At 40.7% G+C, this 20515-nt stretch overlaps 1 protein-coding gene across 3 annotated transcripts in view; it reads right to left on the reverse strand.

Moving 5' to 3' along the window:
• Positions 1 to 1335: 1335 nt before the first annotated feature.
• RB195_021563 (uncharacterized protein) overlaps positions 1336 to 20515 on the reverse strand; it is a gene marked incomplete at both ends in the record, with an annotated part of 46529 nt that continues 27349 nt past the window's right edge. Inside the window, 24 exons of one of the 3 annotated variants that reach the window (XM_064208374.1) lie at positions 1336 to 1419; positions 1629 to 1739; positions 1838 to 1898; positions 1972 to 2049; positions 2136 to 2203; positions 2280 to 2475; positions 2555 to 2661; positions 2811 to 2933; positions 3015 to 3144; positions 3249 to 3515; positions 3586 to 3764; positions 3902 to 4061; positions 4131 to 4288; positions 5831 to 5919; positions 5987 to 6083; positions 6141 to 6263; positions 6331 to 6427; positions 10337 to 10477; positions 10558 to 10656; positions 10726 to 10827; positions 13273 to 13406; positions 17581 to 17669; positions 17723 to 17796; positions 20130 to 20250. In XM_064208374.1, coding sequence (XP_064064254.1) covers positions 1336 to 1419; positions 1629 to 1739; positions 1838 to 1898; positions 1972 to 2049; positions 2136 to 2203; positions 2280 to 2475; positions 2555 to 2661; positions 2811 to 2933; positions 3015 to 3144; positions 3249 to 3515; positions 3586 to 3764; positions 3902 to 4061; positions 4131 to 4288; positions 5831 to 5919; positions 5987 to 6083; positions 6141 to 6263; positions 6331 to 6427; positions 10337 to 10477; positions 10558 to 10656; positions 10726 to 10827; positions 13273 to 13406; positions 17581 to 17669; positions 17723 to 17796; positions 20130 to 20250 — 2888 coding nt within the window. Of the gene's footprint in view, positions 1420 to 1628; positions 1740 to 1837; positions 1899 to 1971; positions 2050 to 2135; positions 2204 to 2279; positions 2476 to 2554; positions 2662 to 2810; positions 2934 to 3014; positions 3145 to 3248; positions 3516 to 3585; positions 3765 to 3901; positions 4062 to 4130; positions 4289 to 5830; positions 5920 to 5986; positions 6084 to 6140; positions 6264 to 6330; positions 6428 to 10336; positions 10478 to 10557; positions 10657 to 10725; positions 10828 to 13272; positions 13407 to 17580; positions 17670 to 17722; positions 17797 to 18560; positions 18643 to 20129; positions 20251 to 20515 lie in introns of all 3 variants that reach the window. The other 2 variants (XM_064208372.1, XM_064208373.1) reach the window with 2 other exon arrangements.

The following is a 20515-nucleotide window of genomic DNA, read 5'->3' on the forward strand; positions in this document are numbered from 1 at the left end:
CGAATTTTAACAGTGAAAAGATCCAGAAAACTAAGATGTATTCATTTACGAACCGTTACATATTTTCTCTTAATTTTAATAACTGTAGCTTAAAGTTCCAACAGGTCATTTCCCGTACAAAAGCATAAGCCATTCCTTCTTTGGTATCTACCCTGGGATAATAGAATCGATCAGTTTCGAAAGTGAAGTGAAAATACAGTTTTGCTTTCGGTTCATCGACAAGTAAATTCGTTACTTTTTATAACACAAATAGAAATTATTGTAAGCTCTGTGTAATATATCCTATAAGTTTTCCAGTTATGACAATTCACTCATAAAACATCCAGTTTTCACCACCGGATGGATATTTAAGTAGTGCATCCCTCGCATGATTTTTATTGTGCTTCATCACTTCAAATAAATTACTCGAAGAAGTAAGGACCCATGGCTGATCGTCGAAGGGGAACCCCTGCCTACACTGTAGGGTTCTTAGACCTCAAATATACTGTGTTAAGTGCTATTAATTATACGTATATATGTAAAATGAGTGAAAAAATATAACTTCTATATTCTTTAAATCAAAAAGGTAATGCTGCTACTGTTCTAAGTAATAGTGAAAATACTGTTACACTTTGCTCATCTCATTTGTACTGAAGTACAAATCTAGTAAATCTCACGGAATTCTGTTTCAGCTGACAATCATGAAAACCACTACCACCCATTTTCTTAGCTAATGCCAAACAAATATTATTGTTGTGTTAGAAAGAGTCCATTTATTTACTATTGCCATCTACTCATAGTCAACAAAAATAAACAAAACCACGAATTTACGAGAGCTAGTGACCTTCATTAGAGTTATCCATTAATCTTCTATTTTTTTTTTCTTAATTTTCCACCATCTTTTGAGTGTCAACAAAAAGGTGAACCAAATAAATTTTTTTTCCGCTCAGCACAGAAAACCCGTTAAGGTACAAATGTTTATTATTAAGTAACTTCAAAGAAGGTTTGCATAAAGCTTCATGACATGCGTAATAAAATCACGCATAAAGTTGCAAATAGTCAGTAGTTTTGATATGTTAATCAAAATATTACAGACATTCTCAATTATCATATACATAACTTACATATAGCCGAGAAACCTGAATAAGGTCTCAGAGAATTATACAAAGGTAAACATCTATTTCTACATAGTTACACTACTTCTTCGGAGGGTTCACAAAGGTAAGCATTAATGATAGTAAGCTCGAAAATTTTACATTTGGTTACAAATTATGCATATCACAATGATACCCACAACAGATATGACAAAGTGCATGTTGAAATCAAAGCATTTTATAAAATCTAATACTAAATTATCTATCGAGGATGAGGAACAGTACTCCGCAACCCATCCGACCCAAGCGAATCAACGCTTTCCGCCGAAGCACCGCTGTGGTTGCGCTGAAATAAGAAAATCATGATAAGCCACTAGGAAACCCTCGAAAAGCGGTCAAGTACGTGAATCCGTGCGAAGAGAGGTGCGGGACCTCACTGGGTTTTGAGATGCCACTTTGTCTGCATTCCCTCAGCGCGATCAAAATTGAGATCGCTCCAAAAAACTACCATCTTTAATATATTTAGTATGAGGTATTTACTAGTTAGATGACCACCTCGTTCTTGTTCTGCAGTAATGGTGGACACGTTGCAGCTACATGTCGTTTAAGGATCTCGTTTTCTCGAATTAACCGTTCAATTTCGCGTTTTTGCTGCTCAATTATCTCCTGAAAAAGTAGACATTTCCCTTTAAAAAAAGAAATGGAACATCAATCCAACATTTCCTTCGATCGGTCATAGGATATAATTTTTTTGAAAAACTAACCAAATGCTGCTGGTTGTCGTAAGCAGTCCCATTCCAGTTCTTCTCGCGAACATTTGATGATCTAAAAAATGAGAGCGTAAACAGATTTCTGTTTGCTCCTAGAACTTTCTTCTGCACAGGAACTAGTCACGAACCTATCCCAGTCATCAGGAACTACATCGATAACGGTAGGCCGCAGCATTATTGAATTCCGCGTTGCCCGTGGATTTGTTCTGAAGAAGTGGACCGTACACTATTACTTGGATTAGCAAAAACTAAACGCTGTATGATCGCATGAATATGACAATGAAGAGCTCACCTAGGTAAACTCGCCTTACCACTCAAACTACTATGCTGAGAATCACAGTCCGGAGGCAGAGCATATAACTAGAATAACAAACTTGGAGTATTCTCACAATATTACAGCTTACAGGAAACATTTGAAGCAATAGTATCAACAAACCGGCTGATGAGCATAACCATTGTGCATGTCAGAATGGTATGGTGGTGGACTCGCTCGACGATAGCTAATGCCAGATGGGCCTGGATGAATGTCAGGAAAACCAACGCTGCTATACATCGACGAGCTGGCGTTAAATGCTGGATTTGAGATTGATAATGCTGTAGTACGGTCAATTGGCGATGAGGATGACGAGTTGCTAGATTTGCACTTTTTTTTTTTACTTTGATGTCATTATTTACTACTTGTTCTCTCAAATACAACTAAGAATGTGATACCTGCTTTGGTTATTGCTATGATAACCACTGGATGCAGGTTGACTTCCGGGAGGCGAATCATCGCAACGCCGACGAGTCTTTCGGGATCGTGTTCGGTCGGACAGTAACTATAACTTATCCGTAATCTTTTGATATAACTTGTTCATTGTAAATGCTGATTTCAAAGCAAGCAGGAATGTTTTTAATCACTTCTACACACGTCCGTTTATTAGTAATAATCGTCAAGAATAAAATTGTAACTTTCGGAAATTCCTACCCCTACAGCCTCCGTCTCGCTGTCTGTATCTCTTGCATCTCCACTACTTGAGGTTTTTTCGCTGACGTGACTACTTGATGTGCCAGTCTCATCACTCATTCTTGTCAGTTGTCTCCCAGAACTCTACAAAACGATGAAATAGCCGAGAAAAATCGAGCGAGAATCCAAAAAAAAAAACACCAGAAAGAATCGTTTACGACACACTTGAAATGCAGTACTCAACACGTAATCATCGCTGGTAAAAAGATGAGCTGCAGGTCGACTTCTACTCATTACAGTGGCTTGACCGGTAGGAGGTGTAGAGCGATATGCCGGCACATTCTCGTTACGCGGTCTAGAAATTCATCACTCATGAGAAAAAAAGATTTTGAAAATATAGCTAGGAATTTCGTCCAGCTCTTGTCTTGAGGAACAAGAAAGCAACTAGAGCAGACCAACCTCAGGATTTGTTGTGGGCTGTTCTCATAATCACTACTATTTTGCTGAAGCATTGGAGAGTGCAATGTTCCATTAACAGATCCGATTGTTCTTCGATTATGTTCATGTAGGTCCAACAAAATCTCTCGCAGCTCAGCAAGGCGTTTGTCAGTAACTCTTGCCCGCTCATGTACTTCTGGAGTCCATGCTTCCTCCAAATAACTGTTCAAGAGACTCAAATCCTTGCCAACATCAATGATGACCTCGGTGGGCGGTCGCAACGATTGTCTACAACGGATTGCATCCAACTGGTTAGTAAACATTAACTGGTGGAAATCATACGGGCAATAAACGTTACCCAGTTGATATGCGGCGCAAAAAATCCTTCATCCGCTGCCATTCTCTTTCCACAAATCCATTCATAAACTCCATGTAGTGTTCTTTGCCACCAAATTTTGTGAAGTTTGCAAGGTTTTGTAGTGTCTTGGCTATGAGCGTAAGATTTCTGGCTGTCACTCCACTTGGATATTCTGTGACCTGCAATTTCCACAATGGTTTCCACTACTGCAGAACACACTGATAAGGGAAAAGGTAAAAATGAAGTATTACATGAAAATTGTTACAGATAGTAGAGAACACCACCGTGAAATAAAAAAGGTTCCAAAGTCACCCACCAAGTTGAACAAGCTTGGACTAAGAATCGCTGGACAAAGGTAACGCAGAAATATAGACGACGAAATCAGGGTATCGGCAAGCGAACTTCGCCCTTGTGACTCCAGTCGTTCCCGTAGCGATCCGAAAACCATTCTCAACTCCATCGGAAATGCTGACGTACTGTAAACACACAAATCTGTCGATGTACTCCTCATATAGTCTCCATATAGTCACCACACGCACACCCACCTGCCAATAATTCTATCCCATGCAAGCTCCACTAGTCTTGTAAGGTGAATTCGGTTCTTTTCTAAGGTCGATGTAGATGCTCCGTTCAGCTTCAGAGGGTCCACCTCACATGACTCGTTGGAGGAAAGAACGTTTTGTATGAACTCACCCAAGACTGACTGAAACTTTCAAAAATGAGCAAGAGTGAATATGCTTCTTTCTTTCTTCTATGTCAAGACGGATTGATGCGACATGCCAGGTAACCAGTATGTACCCATAATGCAATTCTGCTGTTGTAAGGAGTAGAGTACATTTGACTTGAAAAAACTGGAAATTTTTCACAAGGAGTGCGAAAATAGAACACACGCGAAAAGAATGGGAGCAGCTAGTTTGCTGTGGTTGAATCTTGAACAGCTATGGTTGCTAACAGAATATTTCTGCTATATACATATCTTGACTACTGTAATTCATATAAATGTTGTCCGCCTGTAAAACTTCAGGTCAGAAAGGCAGTCACAGCATGATGCACTACTTTGAAAAGAAGAACAAAAAACAGATTAAATTCCTCCTAGAAAGACTTTGCCCTAACACGTGAAGGGATGCACTAAGCTCTCTTTACAACACCCGGAAAACTCTCCAAACCCCCTTTCTTTCCGCTTTTCATAGTTTTTTATTACTTTTTTCGTTTTATAGTGCTCGAATAGGATTGTGTAGTCTTAGTGAACCCTTTTTCCATCAGTTTCACTGTTTGCTTCGCTTCTAGGGCACCTCTATGATCTTAGTTCGCAGTCTTGGTCTGGATGCTCTGGATTTCTACTGACAATTTTACAACCGAATCATAAATTTGATCATAACAAAACTGTTGTTTTGTAAGGTACCCATGAATTTCTAGTCACTTCGCAAAAAAAAAAACCCAGCGACCTCACCTACCCGTAATCCACTCTGCTCGACGAACACGATACAATCAAGAGGCAATGCGGCTATCAGTGGTATCTTTCTTTTTCCAGAATTTTGTTGCAGTTCGCAAAAAAATCAGTAGGATTATAGATCCAAAAGGCGACGTGGTCTTTTCCATTGTGAACAAAAAAAAACTTCAGAATATTTACTAAACTTAGAATGATTTTGGCAACGGTGTCAATCTCTACGAATTGAGTAGTCGGACTCAAGGAAAACCATGACGCTCCCAAGCAAAGATGAGCGCATGGAAATTGATTTCTAGTAGACTCAGGACCTTTATATCACATGACACCATCGTCATCCTACAGCTTGATAGATTAAAAGCATCACCCCACGAATCTGAGGTGTTGCGGGTTTCAGGTGGGTTAAGCCTATACGGGGTCGTGGATTATGGGGTGTGGGGTGATTCCGTCCATTTCTTCCTAATTGCCGTAAAAAAACGGACCGGAAGATGCGGCTTCGAGCGTTCTGGGGCGCTATTTTCTACAACGAGTTCAAGCCTTGTGCGCCAGCCTTGTGCACGCGCCGCATCTTCCGGGCCGTTTTTTACGGCAATTAGGAAGAAAGGAACGGATTCACCCTCCTCGCCATAATCTGCGACCTTGTATAGGCACGACCCACCTGAAACCCGCGTCACCCCAGATTCGTGGGGTGATGCCTTTAAGTCACTTTGTATTTATTGATCATTTTTCCTACCAGTTACTCACCAACCACAGTCTACAAAACTCTAGAATTTCTTCTGATTAACATAAAATAAGTCTTACTTGAAGATATTCGTCTGCAATGAGCTTCATATACGCTTCCATTGCCTTCGTCGCAAGCGAGTTCCCCCGAAACATCAAGTGGTCGTTATCTAAACAGGAAATCCATGGAATCATAGCGCAAAACATGGAATAGATACTCGAAACGGTGTGACTCACCGAGAGAGTCCACTTCCGACATAACCAGCTCACAGAGAAAATCATTAGCTAGCTTCTGTTTGTGCAGCACTCGAACAAGTGCTGTTGCGAGATCCTCCTACAGATGTGCAAGTTTGATAGGTACTGCCAACGTAAATGGAACTGTTCACGTTACCTTTGCTCTGACAGTTAACACTGGTTCAAGGTGAATACATAGTGGTAAGTAATTACAGGAGAGGTAGTGTAAGAAATCATCGTATGCACGTAGTGGAAGAATACCGATACTTTGCCAACGGGCCTGCAAAATCCAGACATGGGTGAAAGCGGAAGTAACATTGCCACTGCATTCATTTTGTTAAGCATACCTTTATCCGCACTGCAGGTTGTTCCTGATTAGCGCTTTTTGTTCCCAGAGCCGATGCCAACCTGTTCCCGCTTTCACTGGTTGTCGTTACCGTGTACCTGTAAGAAGGCGAAATTAAAGCCCTTGTTTGTGGTTGCAATCAATTTCCTCTCTCTCTCCCTTTCTATCCAGCTGACTTTGATGCATGGTATACAACGCAGCGGCTATGTGACGTTCGAAAAACCATCCATTATCCTTCAAATCTATCCTACCTAACGATAGCGAATTTGGGACGCTGTTCGCTTTTGTCAGACACATCGCTGCAATTAACATCGGGTACCGGTAGGCTTTTTTTTACGATTCCGATAAAAAAGTGAATTACCCCAGAAAGGAATCATCAACCACCAATAAAATTTAGAAGAAACTGCAAAATTATTTCAAAAGCAATGCTCGAAAAAGATCTTTCAGGGAATCATAATGCAAATCGAGCATTTTCTACGAGACAGGGAAAAAAACTTCGACTAATTAAAAAACTACTTGATTTCGACAACCTCTAAATGCTTACACAGCGATAATTTTTGACCCGCAAGTAGCGAAAACAATGACACGGAACTGAAAATGAAAGAAAGGAAATAGTCGCTACACCGAAAGCAACTTTTTCCGTCCCGAGAGGCTGCATATTAATATAAATGGCAAATGAAACTTGGTCACTCTTACGGGTTCAAGGATGCAGACAACACCAAAATTTTTTCCAAAAAGTAGAAAATAGTAAGAATAGGTTGAATGTCACATTATCACCCTAAAAGTTATACCGCTAGCACTGGGTTCAATCGGAGCCTGAAATTTCGCTTACAAATCGCGGTTGGGCTCATTGATTTAACACTAACAACGATCTCAATAATAATTTGTCAATTTTAGACAATTTAGCAGCTTTTGTATGCAACTTCACCTTCTGAAAATAATTCCATTCGTTTCGGATTCTATGAGTCACAATGCGCTCAAATTATCAAGCAGAAATGATAACATCGTAGGCGTATGAAATGTGACCGAAAATGGCTCGACTTTCAAAGCATCGAGCGTTTACTCAAAGAGTCAGATTTTATGAGTTGGGCCACAGACGCATTAAATAAGTTTTTGCAAATCTAATTAGGAGATTGGTGACAAAATATCTGTTGCCATGCGGAAATTGTTAGCAAGCAATCTACAAAAGCAATGTGGCAGACGCCGAGGAGGAGAATTTCTGGAAGGCGAGGAACCTCTGGTACCTGCAGTAATTACCAAACAATGATGCAACCCTTAGGTAATTCGACTTGATCCGAATCGTCCACATGACCACTTTGAGTAATGAGGGTCGGACTGGTACGTTAGCAGCGAAGCAATTGTCAGTATCCTGGATCGTCGATACACGAAGCAGTTCAGCCTTTCCTGAGGACCACAGACTAGCCTCATCGAACTGACGAAGCCGCATTCAAGTCTGGAGCAACAGAAAACATTCTCTGCATATTCATTGAAAATTTGCTCGAGAAGAACCGAAATCATTTCAAATCGCGAAGGGGAGTGCACTGACTACAAGACGTAAAATAGAAAGATAGCTCTTAGAAAATCTCGGAAATGGGGTGGAGAGGTCGACGTGTGAGAGTGGACGGAAGACGAATGGAGGAGGCCGGCAATGAGAGTAGGTGTGGGGGCGGTAGTGGTATGCTGTGCTGATGGGCGATGGGAAAGCGCGGTCAAATACGGATTGACAGGCAAACTTCAGAATGAGACATTCCTCGTCCTCTCCCTGAACTTTGAGAATCAATTGTACTCAAGATTTAAATGTTGTAGGCTTGCAGCACATAAAGAGTCATTCGGTGTAGGTAGTTCGCCTAAACAAAAAGAAATCACTGGAGGATTATTGTTTCTGGTGCTAAATGAGCAGGGTAGATTTTCACGCTTAATTTAGCGTAACAGATTTATCGAAAATATGAGCTGCACAATAGAGTCACTTCCAGGCAGAAATATATAAAAATATACACCATATAATATACAATACAAATATATACGATGTATATGTATAAATATTCTTGCTTGTAAATGTATGCTTGTACATTTTGATCCCGGTGACCAACAGCAATATCCGCATTACTTGAATGTTTGCTCCTCGAAAACTTCAGTTCTCCGATGATGGATTAGCGAATACTACCAGGGATGCTGATAAGGAACACAGCACCCTTTTTGTACTGTAACGATATCCGAAACCGGAGTTGAACTTATGTACTGTATAATGACTACATGGAAGGAGATAGATTTTTTAAAAATGTACAATTGCGGCCACTTTGCAAAACGGATATTCTCCTCATCAGTGTTTGAAATAATAGCGCCATAGTGGTAGGTGTACGGACTCCTAAGTGATCTAAAGAGGTAGAACCAGGGTGATTTCCTCTGTATCTCTAGAACAGGAACTGAAACGGCGACCAAGACTCTTATTCAAATGGACAGAACTAGTAACGAAAAACGTGTTAACCAAATCCATGCTGCAAAAAATAATTCAATTATTCCTTTTTAACACCTTTTTTCCTTTTTTTTTATTAACACCAAAAGCTACTGATCTAAATCGCTTGGGGTTATTATGGACGGCGGCAAGAATGTTAACTCCAACGAAGACATGATGGAGAGGAAAACAATCAACATCCGAAACAAGACCTCTGACCCATGGCTATTATTCTTATTATGTTAACTTACTATGTTATTATTATGCTACCTGTTGTTTTTTCCAAGAGTACTTTTGTAGATAGCATATGATTTGAAAGAAATTGACAGCGTTATTAACACAACAATGTTTAGGATTTAGACTGATAGTAGATGGATATCAACAAAGAGTTGAAGGCAAAACGAGGTTGACGGCCAAGAGCGTAAACCAGTTTCACTTCTTCGTCCAATCATTGAATCTTTAATGCGTTTAAACGAAATCATTAGCGTTAATGGTGAATTAGCTGTAGGAGCAAATGATTGATGTGATTATTTAAACAAACATTACGAGAAATGTGTTAACGAGATGAATACAAAGGACATTCCCAAATGCAATAAAATAGCAGGAAATAATGGAATACTTCAAGACCTAATCAAAGCATCGACCGACATATGAAATAAAATGCAGTATCAAAGAAACTTGAAGGAGGTTTTGAAAAATACGACCTTCAAAGAGTCTTTAACTGTCGCATTTTTCAAAATCTTTCGAAAACTCTTACTGAAAAACTGTGACTGATATAGAGGAAACAGATCGCAGAAAGAAAGCCCAAACCCAAACACTGTCTGTCGTATCCGAACTATTTCTATCCCTGCGATTCCGCTGTTATCTTCAAAATTTACAGTGGCTCACGAAAATGATGGAGGACTGAGATATTGATAAATTAGGATTGACATTAGCCGAAAGCCAAAATTTACCCTTTGAAACCACACATACAGTTAAAGAGAGAGTACAGCCTTATGCAAAAACCACCAAGAAATTTTTTCGTACTACTCTCTAGATAAAACTCCTCTGAACTGGGTGAAATAAGGAAGGGCGCTGCTAACTGCTTTAAATAAGTGCGATCACATGTTTAAGCCTTTGATGAGCAAATTAGTATATCACACAATAAGATTTCAGCGAAAAAAAAAAGAAAACCAAAGAGAGTGGGAGAATTCGAATGTTGCGCAGATACGGCAAGATACGCAAGAGTACGAGTCCAACACAGAGAACAGCTGTGCCACATGACCACACAACAAAGTACTACAAATGGAGTGAGTTCAAATCGAAACGCTGGTACAGATGTTCAGAGAAAGCCTGTTTTCGGAGCCGCACACACAGCTGCAGATGTTGCGCACCGCTAGGACAACGCGTCAAACTTCCGCGCTGGTATTTCACGTAATTTTCGTATTGCATCCGAAGGCCAATGCACGATAAAACCACCATCCATTGTTCACTAATTGATCATGACAAGCCGATTTGAAAAGAAAATGGCTGGACAGCTCAAGAAACAAATTTGTAGGGGGTAATTTCAACTGACCATCGTTCGACAGGATGCCTGCTGCTAAGCTGTTCAATGGCGATCAATATGTATCCAATTAGCGTTGAGCGCTCTTTTTTCTTTTTTGGATCACCTTCCCGATATAGGTTGATGCACACCTCATCCATCTTTTGCAGCATTCTGAACGAACAGTTGCGTTAGGAAGAGGTTTCATTAAAAAACTGAATGCTGTGTTAATAGAAAAGAAGTTGAAAACTAACGTGAAGTCAAAGTGCTCTCCCCAGAACACATTGTCAACGAGCGGTTTTGACGATGTCCTAGCATATAACGTTTTATCCAAGCATAATTCGCAGTAGTACCTGATAAAGAGAAAGACCTTTTCATCGTTGATAGCAAATCATCCGAGTACCCTCCCACGTGACTCTTACCTTCTCTTGGCGGGCACTCCTTTTGCCTCAAGAACCCACAGCTGCAGGGCGTTCTCGACACGACGTTGAGCGTCACGCCGTGGGTTCATTGTACGGCGTAAACTGCAAACAAAACATTGTGTGGAACAACTATCAGGACCGCCTCATTTCAATAGATGAGATAGCAGAAGAAAAAGAGAGCAAGGGATAAGCAAGGTGAGTAAAGAGCGATCCAAATTCTGTGAAGCAGCATTGCAGCTTGACCGCAGCGCATACATCATTGCTAAAAGCCGGCTGATGGTTATGTTGTCGGTGAATGCCAGGATGCATAATTAGGTAATATGACGGTGAGGGGCCAGGTGGTGGTGGTGGTCGTGGTCCACGGCCGATCCACAGTCGATACGCAAACAACAGACGACCAGCAGGTTGGCGCTAACCTATATGGGAGTCACTCGCCCTTGGTATTGAGGAACAAACCTGACGAAGACACATAGCTTCCCCCTGAATACACACAGGGAACAACACATAACCTTTTCTTCACTCGTGCCATCCTTTGACTCTCAGAAATTCCCGTTTCAGGGGAAATGACGCGTATGGGTTAACTCTATAAACTGCAAAAGAAATACAGGAAACGCAATGAATGCAGAAACATTTTACTGCAGAAAAAATCCCTTTTTTCTGCAGTAAAATGTGTAATAAATGCAGTAAAAACTACACATTCTGCAAATAAGAAATAGCAAACTCTACAGGGAAAACAGTAGCGATGCATATTTGCAACTACGCTTGCTACAAACGAAAATGAAAACGTAGATACAGAAATAAATCTAGCGATTCACAAGTCAATCCCCTCTACTTGCCAGTATTTCTCCTTCGGGAAAGGAGTAAACGACATAGTCACAGTACTTGATCTACAACAGATATCCGCAAGAGATCTGGTCAAACAAAACAACCAGCATGTTCGCATTCATTCCAAAAATGGGAAATTCGAATGAGTCCAAACATTGTCACGGCCCATCGCGCTTTTTCGAACAGAAAACCGAGCGCGGCGTGCCGTTTCTTTCGACGGACCACCCTGCAACAGCCCCTCGCGTAGGCTCAACATCACTTACATCTCACACTCACAGGAAGAATGGGCGCACGTGAAATACAGTAACCATGGAAGTTAGGGTGAGTGAATATAAATGACTTAAAAGCCATATGTTCGCAAACAATTACACAGCCACATACGATGAGCCATAAAAGAAACGATGTTATTGCGATGCTGTGTGCCCGTTTTTTTTTTTTTTGTTGCGTATTTGGGAGCTGCCCGGTGCCAAACAATGTTCGACACCAACTCAATACCATCACAACACATGGATATCAGATTGCAAAAAGTACATGAAAAATTGCATGTGTTGAGGCATATCGGGGGCAGGAAATGAGGTGCGAATTAATAGTGACCGATTGGTCAGGTACGGGTCGACAGTCGAACGCTGAAAGCGTCCAGGAGACCTTGAAATGTCGCATACACACACTCTCACACACCTACCACCAACACCACACGACATACGATCAAATCGATTGCTAAGGTCGTCGAAATGACTCGATTCGCCGATGAAAATAAGGCACCTGAACCCTCATAAGAAAAACAACGCCGATTCGACCCCAGCTCATTCGCTGCCACCAACGCAAAATCCGTTCACAAACAACTTTTCCTCGCACATTGTGTCCAACATCGACGTCATGGTGAAGAAATCAAGAATTCTTACAGAAAGCACACTTACTGCAACCTATGCACTGAGCTAGACGCTGCGCAATCAAATAGACTTAGCATTAGGCAGAGCATTAGTTTAAGCACAAGTTACTAGATAAATTTAAGACTCGAAACTTTCATAATCCAAGACCTTAATTTGAACCCAGAAAATATTGGTGCGCTGACCCCAATGAACAGAAAAATGACTTTTACATTTTAAAAAAACCACTTGCATAATATGTTAATGTGGTCCTTAGAGGTAAAGATCAATATCACTGCACTAAAATGCCGAAGAATGCACATGCTCCGAAAAAAATAATTACTGAATTCTACAAAATTAGACATTTGGAAAAAGTCTATAAATGTCTAATTTTGATAGTCTATCAATGTCTATGTACATTAAATCAAGAAAAAAAATCTTGAGATACTTGTAGACCAGACTTTCGAGTGAAACAAAATTTCCTGTACGAACCGCCTATTCTGAAGCTGAACAGGACACACGGCACCTTTGTTCCTGTATGTTACAGAAAAAAGAAGAAATTGAGGGTGATGCAATTTATTAGGCCAAAAATAAAAGCACTGTAGAGAATAACAGGTATTGGAAAGCTAGGAAGATTCCAAAAGCTTTACAGTCAGAAAAGAAACGACAACAATCTACCAACATAAGCTCAGATTTCAGCTTATCCAACCGCATTGAGTTCCTCGACGACGTATTTACGAAGGAAAAATGTGGAGACAGCTGACCTTTAGCCTAATGCATAAAAAACGTTCGAAGTCCACAATGCCTCACGAATTGCATGCTGAGTCAGGCAAGGACTGCAAAATTTAGCAAATACCAGCGTTGAGAATGATCCATTTGGAACGAAAGGACGAGAGCGACTGAACAAACATCCATCAACACCGCACGAGAGGTCCTCGCCCAGATAATGCGAATATCCACAGGACCAACTGCAACACTGTCTGCAACACACTTAAGCGGACCTATAACCACTTAGCAGGCATTCGTAGCATAGTGCTAATACCTACAGTAATTACGTTATTCAGTGGTAACTCTGGAGCAAAAGGCACTAAGAGCCTTATCAGACCGTTAACATGACCTCGAACAAACAGAGACGCATGTGGGAAACATTTGAGTGTCGGTTTGGTGAGGCCTTCCCAGTAAGATTAAATACGGAGGACCCGTGCAGGGGAAGAACTCGTGGGGAAGAAGTCGGAAGCATTAAGGGGAAAAGCGTGTAGATCCCAACAAAAAATGGACAGCCCGCGAATATTCCAAAGAATTCGGAAGGGCATCACCTCCATATCCGTCAAAAAAGTCTTTCAAATCTCTCAACAACTGGAATTCCCATCTTTCCGCTGGAGCTATTCAAAGAAGAAAAACAGAAACGCTCGAGTTTTCCTCAGATATAATAATTAGTAAAGCAATTCAATGTGCCAAATCACAATTGCATCCATGTTTGGGCCTTCAGGACAACGTCAGATTAATCCTTGGATATAACTTAAATCGTTATTACAGGAAATAGACGGATTCACAGAACAACGACTGGCGATAAGCCGCTCACTGCCTGCAACTGTACTCACGCGATTTTTACCATGTTCTATCAGTTATCTAATAAGTTAGAGGTTGTAATTTGCACATAGTTCATTTAGAAACTTCTAATACTATAAAATTCCAGAAATTTCGTAGCCTATATGGCAGCAGCAACTCGAAACAAGCTCGTTCAGGTTTGCGAAGAAGCATATGTGGACAGCAAAACAACTTTAGACAAAACAACTCTGAAAAGCTTCTTCCCAATAACAAAGGAGATTTTATGCATGCGTATTTCTAAGCTGGATGCAGAAACTTGTGGTGAAACTGAGAACAGCAAAAAAAGGTTCGTTGCAAAGGTAACGGATTGCAAGACCTAACACAATGAGTTTTCAAAAATAGAAGAACGCTCACAAGGTAACAATGCTACTGCGGAAACTGAAAGATTATTAGGATAATATAGAGCAATAACCCACAATTTTTTCACTGCTATAATTACTTCCACCGAAATGTGACAACACTAACATTCCTTGTCCCACGCTATTACTCATAGCGACATTCACAGCAAATGGAAAAAAAAAACGTCAAACGTCAGGTGCGGTGATTAAATCGTCGTGATAGTCAGTGATAGTCCGAGGTCGGCTGGGGAATGTTTTTGAGACGATGAGGAGTGGACGGTGAGAATTGACAACTGAGAAGATGGTGGACCACACATTGAACGGAATTAAGCAGTGAAGACCGGTTCGTAAGTATACACACATGCACTCATTGTGCACACACAACAAAAACCCTCAGTCGCTCAAGTGAGTTCATCAAGTCTACTCGGTCAGGTCGAAGATGGTGTGCAAGTGGGTGCATGTGAGTGCCGCCGCTCACGGGGCGTGGGGGCAAACGGGTGGCAGCGGGAGGAAGAGCGATGATCGGGCGTCGAGTCTGAGGAGGATAGAACCGGACCCTTTAGCAAATAGGATAAAGGGTCTCTTTAAGCAGTCGTTCGGTCGCCTGCCGGTCAGCGCCCAAACGCGTCGAGTTTCGCGATGACGCCAGTGCCATCCCTCCCACGAAAACTGAGCCATAAAAAATGCCCATGAAGCAACGATCAGCACTATTAATAATGAAATGTGGGGCTACTAAGAGATGTGATCAGTCACCACACTTCGCAGTCACGTGCAAAACCAAAACAATAATAATTAATTATCAGAGAGAACGAGTAAAAGTAGAAACAGACGTCATGCTGCTGAAACCAGAATAGAATACCATTAACTACGATGAATACGTTGTAGTTCCCTTTTTCGTATCACTTGGAAGAAAATAACATATTTCGACCTTGGAACCAGAGGACTTGTGTTTTGATAATTTTCAGAAATACTATTGATAAGATACAACATAATTAAACAGAAATCCGGAGATCCAGTGGACGATATAATTTCGAATTGTTCTGTTAGAGTGACCAATTTGGGCAAGTTTTTTTATCCGAAGAGTATATATTGTACAAGATAACGGGGGATGAACAGCTGTAGAGTCGGTGTGCAAGCAAACAGTAGGTATCAATATTTACACAGTTTTCAAGTAATCTTCAAAAGTCTCCAAACAGTTTTTCGTGGACTAGGAACAGGAAATGAATGGGAAACTTGTCAGAGAAACGGAAATCATGTGTTTTGCTCATGTGCTAATAAGTACACGTAAAAGACCCACAGAACAAAAGAAGCTATAAGAGCATACCACGTTTTTTCATGATAAGAAACAAAAGTCATTATTCTAATTGATGCGACACAGACGTTGAAAACTCCACATAGTTAAAACACTAAAAATCGGGGATAACTAGACTGAAACAAGTCTAGAAAATAATGAGGAACGCGCACGGCGACGATTACCTCTTTTGGAAACCACCGACCCCAATTATTACTGTCTCTATGTATCAAAAACATACTGGCAAAATACCTTTCACTGATTCTGGGACAATGATAGGTGAAAGCACTGAATATCACTTAAAAACAACTATAAACCGCTCTGATTCGAGAAGCACAAATGTTTGAGAACGTCTGAATGTTGGCTGAGATGAAGAAAGGATACATGCACTGAACTAATTATTTTCATCAGAATGAAATTGGTAATGAACATGTAAAAAGGAGGGCGACTGAGCCAAATTGCATCAGCAGTAAGAATTTTGAGAAATTCAATTAGTGACTGACTTCTGAGTGGTCACCAGATGTACGATACAGAGATGAGAATACTAGACTACAAAAATAATTCGATGATATGTAGATGATATTTTTATGATTTCGAAAATCCTCGTATTCACTGAAACCTATAGTGAAAGAACGAGAATAAGATGGTTCAGGGATAGATAGTGGATTAAAGGCGGTTGTTGAATGTCGTAAAATCGGTTTATGAGCTCAACACGTCTCGATCGCACCAGAATTTGAAAAGAATAGCATTCAATGTGCGGACCTTCGCTTAAAAAATATCTGCAAGCTTATGGAGAAAAATATGTGATCTTCGGAAAACGCTCATTAATTGTTCTTTAGCATAATAGTGGCAGCGACAGCGTAACTAAGTTTCTGAACAAGTTCTCCTTTTCCATGTAATTAGCGTTGCAGTCGGGCGATGTCTCTGCTAAAAACACATGAGCAAGCTAGTATTTCTGCTTGGAGCAACCAGCAACTTCACAAAAATATCCATACGGTGTGTCAAGAAAAAATCAATACAATCGCGATGACTAATAAACAGATACTCCTTGTTGTACAAACAAGACGGCGCTTATGATCGTATCGCTTCTGAAGAATGAGTGAGTGTTTGGCCACGCCCTGTTTCTTATGCTAATAACTGAAAACACAGCATTGACAGGGAGTACACTGCCGTATTCAGTTGACAAAAGCACTTTATAAAAGACAGTACATTGAGGCCGAGATTTCTCGAAAGGCAACCGGTAACGGCAAGAGCATTCGAGCGGCTTTTAATCGGGTGCAGGTTCGTCAATGAAAAAATTTCATTAGGTGAAGAGTCAGGGCGTCAAATTACATATCGAAAGGCTACACATACACACAAATACACAAATAGAACTGTGAGCAGCACTAAGCTTTGTTAGGTTGCTTCAACTGGCATAGTTATAGACATAAACACCAACATCTTCCGGAGATTATGATTTAAAAGGTGATAGTTTTCAAAGTGACTTCTATACGTAAATTCCCACGTTAGAGAGAGAAATAAACAGATTGCAATCGGCTTCTTACTCCCAGAAAAACGCAGAGAAATTTCCCAATATCTTGAAATCTTTCAAAATGCTCCTACGTTCTGGAATATGCAAATACTATTCCAAACGTGTAAAAATACTTCAGTAGGGACTAGAGAATTCAAAGCGACGAAAAGAAAACGAAGACGAAGAAGAAAGAAGAAAGAGGAACAAAATTCAAGGAACACACCGACTTTTCAATGGCAGGGGAATAATCATTATCGACTTTCGGTGTAGGTCAAAAAATTGCACCCGGCGAAGGTCAATCGATAACTGCAGTGTTAAGAAGCGTTCTTTAAATAAAGTGCAAAAAGTGAATAGTGATTTAATTTAAATATCGACCTACTACCTTGAATAAAACATCCAGGAGTACGTTAACCTCACTTGATTTGTCCTCGATAGTACATTACAAACAAAACGTAAGAATAATCGCAACAGGTTAGTGATAGGTACAAGTTGGAAGTGTAGTTTGACTAAATCAGTCATTATAAATGAGTTACAGGGAACTATAGACCGCTGGAGAAACCTTTTAGTGGGAAAACATCTAAGGTTCTCGTCAGCCATTTGTTCATGTAGTGGTAGATCAAATGAATGTTGTGGCTAAAAATTGCGCGTCACATGACCACACTGCCATCCTTAACGATATGGCGGCTAATAAAATCTGCCTCATTCTCACTCAACAATAATGAACTGAATAGCAAATAAAATAAGAATCACAAATCATTCGGTAGATCGCATTTCTAATTTATCCTGAAATATGGGAAGAAATCCAGACTATGAATGTGTGAATGGTAATTATAGCCGAAATGTGAGAGCGTGTTTGGAACTAATGGGTCACGTCAGCGCATCTTTCAGGTGAAGTCGCGACAAAAACTTGTTGGGTGCCCAGTGCACATCATCGGCCGTCATTGTTAGCCGGGAGGGATTGAAGCTTAGCCAAATCGAATTCCGAGGAATCCTCGGTGTGAGCGACACCACCACCACATCCGGTGTAGCCCCCGCATTCGAGTTAGTGATGGACAATGTGTCACGAATAACGATGTTAAAAGGACTCGCGGATGAATGATTAGAAGTGATCGGCACGGGTCCCCTCGTCCCATTGAAGCTGCTCACTGAAAACTTATATGCAAACCAATCGACTCGTTCGATCCAGCGACGTATGCATGAATCAATCGTTAAACATTCTCAACAAGAACAAAAAGGCCACTTTTTCATTAAACACAGACTGTATAGTTTAGCTGAATAGTCGACGGGAATGTGAACAAAGAAAAGTGTGGGAAAATTGTTCATATCGAGAATGTGTTAGGAAAACAATACTGACTAATAATTCTGCAAACTTCCACACATTATTTTTTTGAACGTACTTTAAGATCTCTCTTGTTTGGTGGGAATTTAACATTCCACAGAGAATTCATTGCAAGAATTAATTCCAATTCAGAAGAAGAGCTTAAATTATACAATTATACAGGCTTTTTAATGCTGAAAGCATGCGATGTTTCCTAGAAAACCAACATATTCAAAAGCGTTTACGAATTCAACACAACCAATTCTTTTTAACTGAAACATGCTCTAAGCAAACGTATGTTTGTTCTCCACAGCTCACACCTCTTTTGAATGAGGATTTTTCTGGAAAGCATCGAAATATAGTACGTGAAGACATGGAAGGTAGTGAATACAACTGTACGGTGGTGAAACCAGCTACCACTGACTACTGTTTGATCCTGTCAAAAAATTCACGAACCTTAGCGATACCACAGATCCGAACGGAACCTGATGGTGCAAATCGGAGGAATTGGGACATGCAGAAATCAGGTGAGAGAAACCAAATAAACGAAAAGGAAAGATATTCTGATCATAAACTTGATCATGGAACTACAATTTCAGTCAATTTCCAAATCTACTGTTATCCCATACTACTTAGAGAGGAGGAGAGATATCCAGGCATAAAAGGTAAGAGTGATCTCGTTACTGGTTCAATTGTTGGCATTTTAAAGTTGTATCAAATGTGTGTTTAATTTTTACAAGAAATAAATCATGGGAAAATACGAATAATTCGAAAAAAAAAAGAAGGATCACAGACGTATGCTGCGTATGCACATTCACAAAATTAAGGCAAAATTACCAATTAATTAAAGTGAACTACGCTAAAAGCCCCAGTATTTTCGTTGAATACGTACATCCATAGTGTTAATCTATTGTAAAACGCTCTCCTATGCGAAAACTACGGACGATAACAACGGCGTCTCTAAAAACAACTGCAAAACCTAACATCTCCGTGATGTAAAAAAAATTAAGTGCTAGACCTGATGCGGAAGGAAAAAAAAAAACCCAAGAAAGTTGGCTGCTAGACGTTAAGAGCGGAAGGAAGAAGAACTGTACTAAAAAGTGGGGAACATGCAACTAACACTTAAAGAACGTTACTGCTCCGAACGAAAATAACACTGCACGGTAAACTAGTTACTGTGCTGGCTTGCCCCATCTACTTTTGCAGAGAAGCACGAAATGGACGGAAATGTGAATGAGGCAGAAGACAGCAGCTAGATGGAAGCGCAAATTACGAGAAGTTGTCTAAGTGCTCAGGGAAATAGCGAAGAAGGAATGAGGCCAGTGCGCAGTAGCCTAATAGCTGACGGATCGATCGATATTCCACACAGGTGGAGGGTCACATAGTGTGGAGCAGGCGTATAATCTTAGACACCACTCCAATGACATACACAGCATAGATCCACGGAGAGCTGTTTGGTCTCGGAAAGAAAACGAATCGCTCACGCCCGTTTCGTTTCTGACGACGAGATCGATCACTTCTGTCGTTCTATTGCAAGGAAGAATGCATTGTGAACGAATGTTTGCCGGAGAATTGAGTGTTCGGAGTGACATGAGCAAGAAAAAAACGAGTACAGCACGATGTGGCCAAGAAGAACAGCACAACTCACTTTTCGATCCATTTTGCTCGCTCCAGGGGTGTACGGCAAGCGTAGTACGTGTTGGCCACTCGGAAGCAGTTCGGCACGTCCAACACTGACGGATGAACTGGATGTAACCGTGCGTCCTCGCCTGAACGACGCGATTATTAGCCCCGTTTTAAAGTGTGCGATCTTTGAACCCAACCACTATCACAAGTAGCAGGAGAATCCAGGTTAAAGGGTCGAGGAAATAACGTCGACCATTTTGCAACGGCTACGTCAGAAACGGAACTCACAACAACTCGACGTTTTCGACTGTTTCTACTCTTCGATTGGGAAATAACGCGCTAAAAACTGAATGTCTGCGATCAGGAACTAATTTCGCTTTGAAATAGACAAGTTCTAGCGGGAACAGT

Source organism: Necator americanus, chromosome X (genome assembly GCF_031761385.1).
Source record: "Necator americanus strain Aroian chromosome X, whole genome shotgun sequence".
NCBI classification, from domain to species: Eukaryota; Metazoa; Nematoda; class Chromadorea; order Rhabditida; family Ancylostomatidae; genus Necator; species Necator americanus.